The sequence below is a fragment of the Neltuma alba genome, unplaced genomic scaffold (assembly GCF_004799145.2).
Source record: "Neltuma alba isolate B1F8T4 unplaced genomic scaffold, ASM479914v2 tig00012717_pilon, whole genome shotgun sequence".
Classification (NCBI taxonomy): domain Eukaryota; kingdom Viridiplantae; phylum Streptophyta; class Magnoliopsida; order Fabales; family Fabaceae; genus Neltuma; species Neltuma alba.
The window spans coordinates 15,629-26,411 of NW_021637143.1; the positions used below are offsets into that span (position 1 = coordinate 15,629).

General features: G+C 36.7%; 1 protein-coding gene across 8 annotated transcripts; it reads left to right on the forward strand.

The window, feature by feature from the left end:
- Positions 1-8,785, forward strand: LOC114730206 (uncharacterized). Of its 8 annotated transcripts, none has more exons than XM_028917240.1 (11): positions 1-84; positions 170-523; positions 1,046-3,734; positions 3,816-4,151; positions 4,229-4,315; positions 5,528-5,680; positions 6,318-6,481; positions 6,563-6,710; positions 7,233-7,355; positions 7,451-7,538; positions 8,176-8,785. In XM_028917240.1, the coding sequence occupies exons 3-11, from the start codon at positions 1,215-1,217 to the stop codon at positions 8,382-8,384; spliced, it is 3,828 nt and encodes a 1,275-aa protein (XP_028773073.1). In that variant the 5' UTR covers positions 1-84; positions 170-523; positions 1,046-1,214; the 3' UTR covers positions 8,385-8,785. The 8 variants fall into 8 exon arrangements, with proteins under 8 accessions (XP_028773073.1, XP_028773074.1, XP_028773076.1 ...); XM_028917241.1 differs by having other exon boundaries at positions 1,046-3,330; positions 3,436-4,151; XM_028917243.1 differs by having other exon boundaries at positions 1,046-3,051; positions 3,199-4,151.
- Positions 8,786-10,783: the final 1,998 nt, after the last annotated feature.

A 10,783-nucleotide genomic window follows, 5' to 3' on the forward strand; every position in this document is an offset into this window, starting at 1 on the left:
TTTAACTGGCGAGAGAAAGTTAACGAGAATAAAAATCCAGAACAACTTTGAGGAGACAAGTTCGAGACTTCGAGGGAAGCACGGGTGAGATGAAAGTGTATTTCGGGATTTTCCATTATTTTCGCTTTTGAGTTAATATTTTATTATTTTCCTATCCTTGTTTTCCCAGAAAAACTTCAAAGTTGCTAGAATCAGAGTCCCACATATGGGGGAACAAGCTGAGCAGAGACTGTGAGAGATCCAATTCTATTTTTCATCCCTTGTCATGGTTATGGCGTCTGTGTCTTTTTGCAGCTTGATCCTGGGCAATGTTGATCTTCGACGGCCAAGATTAGACCTGCAGGCGTAAGCTACGTTACCCTTTAGTCTGAATTCCTTGATCCCACCTTCACTTCCTGTCTCTTCCAAAATCAATTCTTCTCTGATTTCTCCATATCTGCTCCGATTGCGCCACTCGTAGCAATTCAAGCTTTGGGTAGAAGAATGACCTGGAACGAAGAAAACAGTGACTGCTGATTATCAGGTTGTTTTCGCTATTGTTTTTCTTTTTCTTTTTCTTTTTTCAATTCCATTTTTGTTCCCCAGTTCTTCAATTTTGGTTGATTTTGAATTATTGCAGATACCCACTTTTCTGCCTTTCTCTTTTTTTTCTTGCATTCAGAGGTAGAACGTGTTTGCTTGTCGATTTTGAATCGCTTACACCATTTTTAAAATTCCGCCGGACAAGTCGGATGGAGTTTGGTTGATTTAGATTATTGGTGATGAAGAGTTTTGCTTATTCACATGGTTTTCTGCCCATCAACTTTGTCAGAAATCGGTAGTAGTTAGTATTAGCTCCTCTTACCCTACACGGATAATACGAAGTGATTTTTGTGTTTATATGCAGTGAGATAAACTTGAAACTAGTGGGAAGTCACCTTTTCTTCTTGCTTAGTTTATCTTAATCGGACTTTCTGCGTCTTTTGTTTGGCTGTGAAATCATGCACAGGTATTTCTTGCTGTACTCAGTGTACCTTATTGTATACTTCCCGAATCTTTGTTGCAGTTGACTTGTTGATTAAATTCCACATGTTGAACAAGAACTTGGATGCCAGTGGTGAGGAAAGTCGGACATGAATTTGTGGGTTGATCATCTGCCAGTACTTCTGCACCTAGTCCTCGATTTACATTCTTTGAAGACATTTGATAGCTTTTGCAACTGAGAAGCTGTTCTAATGGAGCTAAAGAAGCCGGAAATTTTGTTTGTTGCCAACCCTAGGAGGGCTCCAGGTGCGTTTACTCAATACATACATGCAGGATCAGCCAGTGGTGTTTTAAAAACAGGACAGGATGTGCATAATAACATCTCAATACAGCCAGGGAAAGAATTCTCTGCCGAGTTTGGTCATGAAGGAATTGCTGGTAGAAGAGAACCTGCTGCGCCTGATTCACTTGGAAAGCATGAAGGTAGGTTTGGTATTCACGTGGAGAGTGGCCAAGTGAGATATGAAGATCTTACTAATATTCTGGGATTGAAGAGAATGGCCTCTGAGAATCCTTTTGACGTTGCCGATCTTAACTTGGCACAAGAGCCAACTCAAGAGATAGAAAATAGGACTTTTGTTGATAAAAATAGCAAAATTCAAAAGGAAGGTGGCAGTGTTACACAAGGAGTGAGGAAAACTCTTGGTGAATCAGTTGGTGACCAAGCTGTTACAGGAGCACCTGGGTCTCCCTTTCTCAGAAAAGAATCCTCCTATTCCAATGAGGTTTCTGGTTTAGGAGGTTCAGATGATTCTCAATCTGGAAAAATTAAGTTACTATGCAGCTTTGGTGGAAAAGTATTACCAAGGCCCAGTGACGGGAAACTCAGATATGTAGGGGGAGAGACTCGCATTATATCTATCCGAAGGGATATTTCATGGCAAGGACTTGTTAAGAAGACCTTGGGTATTTGCAATCATCCTCACACAATTAAGTACCAGCTTCCAGGTGAGGATCTTGATTCTCTAATATCTGTTTCCTCTGACGAGGATCTTCAAAACATGATAGATGAGTACCATGGGCCTGAAAGGCATAAGGGATCTCAAAGACTTCGAATTTTTTTAATTCCCTTGAGTGAACCTGAAAAGGAATTGTCATTTGAAGCAAGAACTGATCAGCAGAGTAATCCTGATTACCAATATGTTGTTGCGGTGAATGGCATAGGGGACTGTAGTCCTGGAATAAATGGTTCAGGGCAGAGCTTGACAAATGAAGTTGGTCCATTGGGGACGAGTTTGAATTTTGCTCCGGACTTTCAGAAAAGATTTCCAAATACACATTCTTCTTCGGAGATCAAGGGTGGTGGTAGTGTTATACATCCAAATGGGTTTTTTAATGAATCTCAGAGTCTGCAGAGGACCTCCAATCAACATCAACATATTTCTACTACCCCATTTGACGGAGGAAATTTGAGCACAGTTTATCTGCAGTCTCAAGGTAATAGCTCATGGCAGGAAAGTGCTGCAGGTAGCTTATCCTTTATTACTGCCCAATTATCGCCTGAGACATCTAGTGTACCTGCTGATAGCAGATGCTCCCAACAAATGGCTGCAACTTTCCTATATGACAATCACCCCTGCCAACAAGCTGATGTTACTCTGCCAGAGCTGTACCACCAGAAGCTATTCAAGAATAATCCTGGCAAGGAATTTATAACGGCCTCATATGCTAATCAAAGTGACAGTTGTAATGATGAAATTTTGGGTGAAAAGTCTATGCATCAATCAGGAAATCCTCTTTCCAGCCTGGGCGAATCAGTTTGTCCACAGTCTGGATCAAATTGTATTCCTGATTCTCTAAATTGGATGCCCCATGCATTTTCTGATTCGAAGTTGCATGAGAGTGGATTAAAGTCTGGTTACTGCTCTCAAGAAGGGGTTGGTCAATTTTCCTCGTTGAACCTTTCAGTGGCTCAGTTATCTTCAATGTTATCCTCCAATGTTTCACAAAGGGACCCTGTGGAAATCCAGCATGATCCGCTTCTCATTTATCCCCAAAGACAAAGTAAGATACCAAATGTTGAGCCAGGTGAGTTGCACAGAAGGCAGGATTTTCCATTTTCTTCTCCATCTGCGGTATGTTTAGGAGTGAATGATCCTATTCAGAAGGATAGCATTTTATACAGTAGGGGGAATCCTTTAGCTCAAACTGATTTAACAGCACCTAGCTTTATAGAGCGGCAGTGTGGGGACAATACTGTGAAAACAGAAATCATGAAGAGAATGGAAGACAAAAGTTCTCTTCAGACTAACGAGAGCAATCTTTATGAGAGGGAATCACCTGCCGTTGCTATAGAGCATGTGAATGATTTGCATATTCTGGATTCTTCTCCAGCATCTAATTCAAACATTAAGATTAATCAGTTGGAGCAATCTTATGATGGTATGATTTCTGCATCCTCTTGCTTGACAGGAATTTCCCAAAACAATCTGATTGAGAAGACCCCATCAAATTTTCTTGACATGAGACACGGGACTAGTGATGGAAGAGATTGTGGTTTAACTGAAGGTTTGAATGGTGGGCTGGGATTTGATTTTTCTTGGACCAGAAAATCTAGCTTTAATGCTTCATCCCTAAAATGTGAAGGAACCTCTTCTGGCAAAACTTCTCCAAGCGATTGCTTGTTCGACCTGTCCATGGACCCGGTTTCTCGTAAACAAGCACAAGTTCAACCTTTTCACAAGGATACAGATCTCTGTAGAAATCCGACAGTAAGCTCAGCTTTTTTGTATCCTTCAGTACTTCGTGATGACCCTGGTCCTAGTTCAAATTTGCCTGTGAATGAATTACAGAACTCAAGCAAGAATACTGTGTTTAAAAGAGTATCTTCTCTCGATGAACTTGTAGCTAGTTCTAGTCAAGTGGTTGATCAGTATAGTGGTGGAACTCTTGCTTGTGAAACAAAAGCTGAAGATATCACGTTGGAGCAATCAAAAAATTTTGAAAAGTGCAACAATTTGAATAAAGTTGAGCCACTTATTGGTGTAGAAGATTTGACTGATGTTGTTCCTCCAAGTGTTGAGCCTTCATTGGTGCCCAGCCCACATATAGTGGTTGAAATTGGAAGTGATGTTGTATCCCCATCTGCAACAGAATTGGAGAGCGCTATTCCAGATTCTGAACCTGAGGTAGAAAATATTGCAATCAGGCAAGAACATCTGCCGGTTTTTTTCAGAATCTCTAACAAAAATATTTTCCTTTATAGGATTTTAAAGATGATGAAGAAGACAAGAATGAATCCCTTACTGTTGCAATGATAGCGGAAATGGAAGCCAGCATCTATGGCTTACAGGTTGCCCATCATTGAAATGTTCCATTTCCTGTTTCTGTGCTTGATATTATTTGGCTGGCTTGAACAACATTGTCAAATCCACTACCCATGTAGAAAATTTTCCTTTTTACACAGTGAATTCATCTGTTGCTTTGACACTTAATACCTTGTGTTCTATTCTCTGGTTTAAACTTACTAGTATCTGATAATAAGACTTTTAGCAACAATTCCATGGTAATGGGGGAAAATGAATGAAGCAATATAACATGGCTCATCACCTCATGCCACTTAAGTCCTAGTTAAAAAGATTATAAAACAAATAAAAAATAAAAATAGATTACTCTGTCTCCTGTTTCCCTTAGTGATTAATATTAGAGTATGATATGCACCATATAGTTAAATACAGCGTGGTCGCCAATTATTTAGCTGCGGGGATGACTTAATTGTGATTCCTGACATCAAAACTGATAAGACTCCACGTGTACTTTAATGACATGGTTAAAAACCAAAGGTTAGTCCCATCAAAATTTCCAGGTGTCAATGACATTTTGGCTGAATAACATTTTTTCTCCTTTTAGAAGTATGCAGTACAGGGGACTGGGATCTATTAGCTGACATCAATATTAGATCCTTGTTTGTCTTACAATTGCTTTCTTCTCATGGGTGCTGTAAAATGGGCTCCCTGTAGAAAGTGACCATCCAGATTGATTGTTATGGCTGTTGATATGCTGTATAACCCTTTGCTTAGCGGATTTTTTTTGGGGGTAAAATTACCTTATAATTTTTTCCCATTTATGCATGAGATGATCAAGATTTGTCCTTGTAAATGTAACAAAATAGTCATTTGCTGTTCACAAAAATTAATCATTCAATATTTCATTTTACCAGTTTCCATCTTCCTAACTGTCAGTATTGCTATGTGTAAAGTAATGCTACAAAGAACTGCATGGTGGTATGGTGAATTTAAGAAATCATGGTCTTACCTACCTTTTATTTTCTTTGGAATATAATATAATACACTGTTTTTTATGTCTCTAAACTGTTATGATCCGCTGTTTCTGACCTCTGCAAAAATTGGGGAAGATATAAATTTTCTTGACATGTGTGTCTTGTACTGGAGCTTTGTTGTTGTGTTTATAGATGCTAGTATATACCATCGAGCTACCTGGTCCTTTCCTGTTTTGTCAACTCTATTATTTGTCCATAACTGATTTTTAAGATCATCTCATTTAGATAATTCAAAATGCCGATCTTGAAGAACTTCGGGAGTTAGGATCTGGTACTTATGGAACTGTTTATCACGGAAAATGGAGGGGAACTGATGTTGCTATAAAGAGAATTAAAAGGAGCTGCTTTTCAGGAAGATCTTCTGAGCTAGAGCGATTGGTTAGTCTTCAATTCTATTTTGTTTTCAACACCTTATTTAATCTATAACGTGAATAATATTTATCTATATCCATAGGTCTATGACATCACCTCTTTTAAGTAAAGTGGATGGAAATGAAATCAGGTTTAACCCAGTGCTTGCATGGAGTTTCACTACTGTTTTTTGTTTTTTTTTGTTTTAAATTGGAATTGGAATTTGATGATGCCTCAAATTGGAATATCTTTTATTGCATCTGGCTTCTAACAGAGCGTAAAGTTTCTCTAGAGTACACTGTTAATTTTATAGACTGAAGCTTCTACGGGTAATCAGTGATGAGGATTATAAAATAGACAAGTTCTTGATAACTAACTACGGATGTGCCAGATTCAGTTCCTTTGGTCGTTTCATTAACGGTGTTTCACTTGCACTTTACTCTCTTCAGTGCAAGGCGCACTTTTAGGATCCAAATCCCTTCAACACGTAAAATCTAAAAACCATATGAAGAGATTTCTTGCATGTTATTTTGCTAATATTTCTTCAATTTTAGGCAATACCATCTCAGAGCTTCTTTTCAAACTGCCAACAGTACGTTTCTATCAAAATAAAAAAGAAAATAAAATCCACTTGAATCTGATACTGTTTTATTGCCTTGGTTAGACAAAAGACTTCTGGAGAGAGGCGCAAATTCTCTCAAATCTTCACCACCCCAACGTGGTTGCTTTTTATGGGGTTGTACCGGATGGAGCTGGAGGAACCTTGGCGACTGTAACTGAATATATGGTTAACGGTTCCCTTAGGCATGTCCTTGTCAAGAAGGATAGGTATGCTAACGCCGCTCTTGTTCTGCGCTTAATGTTGGATTGTTATTTATGCATGTATTGAATCTCCATCTCTTCATGCAGATTACTTGATCATCGTAAAAAGCTAATAATTGCCATGGATGCAGCTTTTGGAATGGAATATTTACATTCAAAGAATATTGTTCATTTTGATTTGAAATGTGACAATTTACTTGTCAATCTGAGGGACCCACAGAGACCCATATGTAAGGTGAGATGTCTAGATTCTAAAAATCATCTTGTTTGAAGCAAGAGACAAGGCCTCCTTTTGCTGCTGAATGTGCGTACAGTATCATTTGATTTAAAGTGATGAAGAATATACGGAGGCAGGAAATTTAAGTCAAATCAAGTATAATAATACAGTTGGATGGAAATTATTAAAGACTAATAATAACTGAAACATTTGGAGTGATCTTTGACATGGCAGAAAACCTCCATGAACAATTGATCAAGAGTTTCATTTGCTACCCTCATTTCCTAATAAAAAACTTTTTGCACGAGGTATAGTGGGCATGTAGTTTGTCCACACTTAAGCGTTTATGGCTTTTGAGTGAGGAGACTAGTTGAAGATTATGATAAAAGTATCCACTGGCTTTTATTTAATAGCTGAAGCTTTTAGGATGAAGTGGTCATTGACATACATGAAATTTAGTTTGGACTCCCTAAAATATTTCTTACCTAATAATACTAATGTCTATCCTTTTGCAACCTTTTTCCCATGATTAAATTTTAGGTTGGAGATTTTGGATTATCAAGAATTAAACGCAATACCCTGGTATCTGGGGGTGTGCGAGGAACCCTTCCTTGGATGGCACCAGAGCTGTTGAACGGCAGTAGCAACCGGGTTTCCGAGAAGGTCTGTGAGACTGTTGAGATGCATTTTTTTTTTAATAGAAAGGAATTAAATGAATTTTTTGGGTGGATATTTAGCTTGTGGAATGACTTTGATAGGTTGATGTTTTCTCATTTGGCATCTCTATGTGGGAGATATTGACTGGGGAGGAACCTTATGCAGATATGCATTGTGGCGCTATTATCGGTAAGATATACTCAATCATGATCATTTTCATGCCCCTGCAGTTTGATCCAAGCTAATTGACCGTACCACGAAATCAGAATTATCTTTTTCATAAAATATAAGTCGGACTTTTCAGACAGAAGATTAAATTTTATTAGAACTAAAAAATGAACCTTCTCTTCCATAGGTGGCTGCATAAATTTCTGCATTATTCGATATAAGTGACAGATATCAGTATGGCTTAAGAATAGAGGTTTGTGATTTCTTGAGATGCACTGGAGCTTCTGTCTTTTAGTTGTTGCAAGTAACTTGTATAGCTGTAACGGAATTTCATATTGCTGTTCTTTGCTCTGAAACGACTTTATATAGGAAGCTTAAAGGACAAAACAAATGAAGAGAAAAGGTCTTCAAAATTCAAATACACAATTATTTTGGTTGAGAAATATACCGTGTGTCTGGCCGTTCTGCGTGCTCCATTGCTCTTTTGTTTTAAATATATTTGATGTTCGGAATTTTATATGTCGGAAAGATATAACAGCTGCAGTTAATTAAAATCAAGCGCGGTGGAGTGAATGTTCGAAGTTGCAATTGAGCAGCACTGATGCTTTTCTGGCTTGCATTATTGATTTGCTTCCTTCTTGGCAACATGTGATTTTAGGGGGGATTGTAAAGAACACTCTTCGACCACCAATTCCTCCCCGTTGTGACCCTGAGTGGAGGAAGCTTATGGAAGAATGTTGGTCACCTGAACCCGATAGCCGACCATCTTTTACTGAGATAACTAGTCGTCTCCGATCAATGTCTATGGCCCTCCAAGCCAAGCCTCATAATCAGTTGCGGCAGACAACAAACGGTGTTCATTCCTGAAACCAAGGCATGCTTTGGTCATCCTTTTCCATTCGTTGTCCATTATCTCCCAGCACCGAGTATTAAAGTTGGCTTGAATTCTTGAGGAGTGAGCACAATTATATAGCCTGCTGTTTCTCTTTTTCTGTCGGCAATATCTTCATTTGTTTATTCTTTTAGTGGAAGTTGAAATTTAGATCATGGTATAAGTTGATTGTATCTATCAATTTTCTGCTTGTTTCATGATCGAATATTCTGCCAGATTATAGGGGAAAAAGCAGGACATCTTTACTGTATAGGTACATATATATTGCATGACTGTGAGTCTGTAAATCCTACAAATATATATTGCATGATTGTGAGCTTGTAAATCCTGCAAATTTTTGTTCATTTTTATGGAAACACGTCCAATTTTCCCATTTCCCTCATCTTTTCTGTTTCTCTTCGTTATGAACTGGCGGTGGGGAGGGTGATTTTTATTTCATGTGATTTTTATAAACATAAATTAAGGTAAAAGTAAGATAAAGAAATGGGATTTATATTTCAATTGACTTTCATCAAAAAAATCAGTTTAACAAGTTGAAATTTATTTAGATTATTAATTAGATGCAAAATGATTGAAAAAGACAAGTTTTATTATATATGTATATTATAATGTGATAATTCTGAAAAAAATGTTAAAATCAAAATTATGAAAATAAAAGGATTTGGTGCATTATTGAAAAAATTTGTAAAATATACTCACTATATTTTAATTAAAAATTTTAAGATTATCAACCTTCGATTTTGACTAGTCAAACATAAAAATTAAATTTAAAATAAAAAGTATTTTTTTAATTATTATTTTTACATTAACAAATAAAAATAACAATAAATAAATCTGAGTAGTAGGGTCATTTTCTATAAAAAGTATAGGACACTTCTTTTTGAGACGAGGTACAGTATAATTATCACTTGATGCATTGGAGAAACTATGGAAAATGGCTTCAAGTTAGAAGTTATTTTTTTACGTGAAGTTTTTTTTTTTGTTTCATCGTGATCCCAAATTGTGATCCCAAACGAAAAAGGTCAAAAGTTATTTTTGTGGGTGAGAAGTCAGTTTAGGATCTCCAAACTTGATCCGAAACACAAGCAAAGCCAAGTATGATCAACTTCTGTTTGAGTATGTCTTTGGTTTGCTTTGCTTTAGCAGGTGTCCCCGAAATTTGCCTGAAGATTACGATGTTTGGAATACCTGGCTCATAAAATTAAACTCTACGTATGACATATTTTCGTTTGGGTGAAACTTATTTATTACATAATATAGCTTTTATAATTGCGACAAACCTTTAAAGAGCATTGTAAGGTCTTCCAAGTTTCAACGCAAGTTTATGTCAAAATATTTTTTTTTTTAAAAAAAAGGTAAAAATCAGTGTGTTATTAACATTCTTACTTTTTAAGGAGACTTTAAGGACATTTTGTACAAAATTAAAATATATTTCAAATGGATAAAATGGGCCGTTTAGGAGTCAGTTACTACCTCCGATCCTAATTATAAGACTTTGTTTGTGATAGGACCATTTAATTTAATTATCTTCTATATTACACCTAGGTTTTAACAAAAGTAATAACATGAATGTTGAAAAGAACCATATCTTTAAAATATTCATTTTTCTTTTTTATTTTTATTTTTGGATTTGAATAATTCTGAGTCTCCAGGATTTTTATAAAAAAATATTATGAGTTTGAACTTTTACCATTACCGTAGGAGCTTAGTCATGGTAAGTAGGTAACGCAACACCGTGTTTCGAAAATATAATTGGAATTTAATAGATACATTCAACTTTAAACACATTCTTACCCGCGCTCAGCAGGAAAAAAGTGGGAGCGCAACTAGAAATAGCATTTTCGCGGCGCTGGGGGAGGCATCTCCACAAGCGTAGTGAAGCTGGGTGATTCTTACCTTTGGGCTAGAAAAAAAGAGCTTGCTTGTCATGCTCCCGTGCCCATAGGGACAGGCCCCAGTGGATCAAGCGTTAGGGGCCCTGCCCTTGGATCGTGGGTGAACCCGACCCCTTTCCTAAAATTTTCTTACCAAAAAAAAAAAAAGAAAAAAAAAAGAGATTTTGGAGAGAACAAATCTATCCTTCAATTATTTTTACTCTCATCAATTTTGGGATCCGCATGTATTGTTTCTCAATGTGCTATTTTAGAATTATTTTAAGATTTTTGAAGTCATTGTATGAAAGTTATTATAAAAATACAAATTCAAATTAGATAAAATAATTGCAAATTAAGATTAAAATGAAAAAAATATTTTAATTCTATTTGATAAATTTTATCATATGCACATGCATATATTTTTGAAAATAACAATGTTGTTAGTGTCCACATAAAATTAACCCCTTCTTTTTTCTGCTAGCCGGAGTACAAGGCAAGAA

Bases quoted from the DNA above. Each gene is read 5' to 3' on its own strand.
- LOC114730206 (XM_028917237.1), top strand. From the start codon at position 1,215: ATGGAGCTAAAGAAGCCGGAAATTTTGTTTGTTGCCAACCCTAGGAGG. The intron at 4,316-5,527 runs GTTGCCCATCAT...CATCTCATTTAG, and splicing joins CCAGCATCTATGGCTTACAG to ATAATTCAAAATGCCGATCT. The intron at 5,681-6,317 runs GTTAGTCTTCAA...TGCCTTGGTTAG, and splicing joins CTTCTGAGCTAGAGCGATTG to ACAAAAGACTTCTGGAGAGA.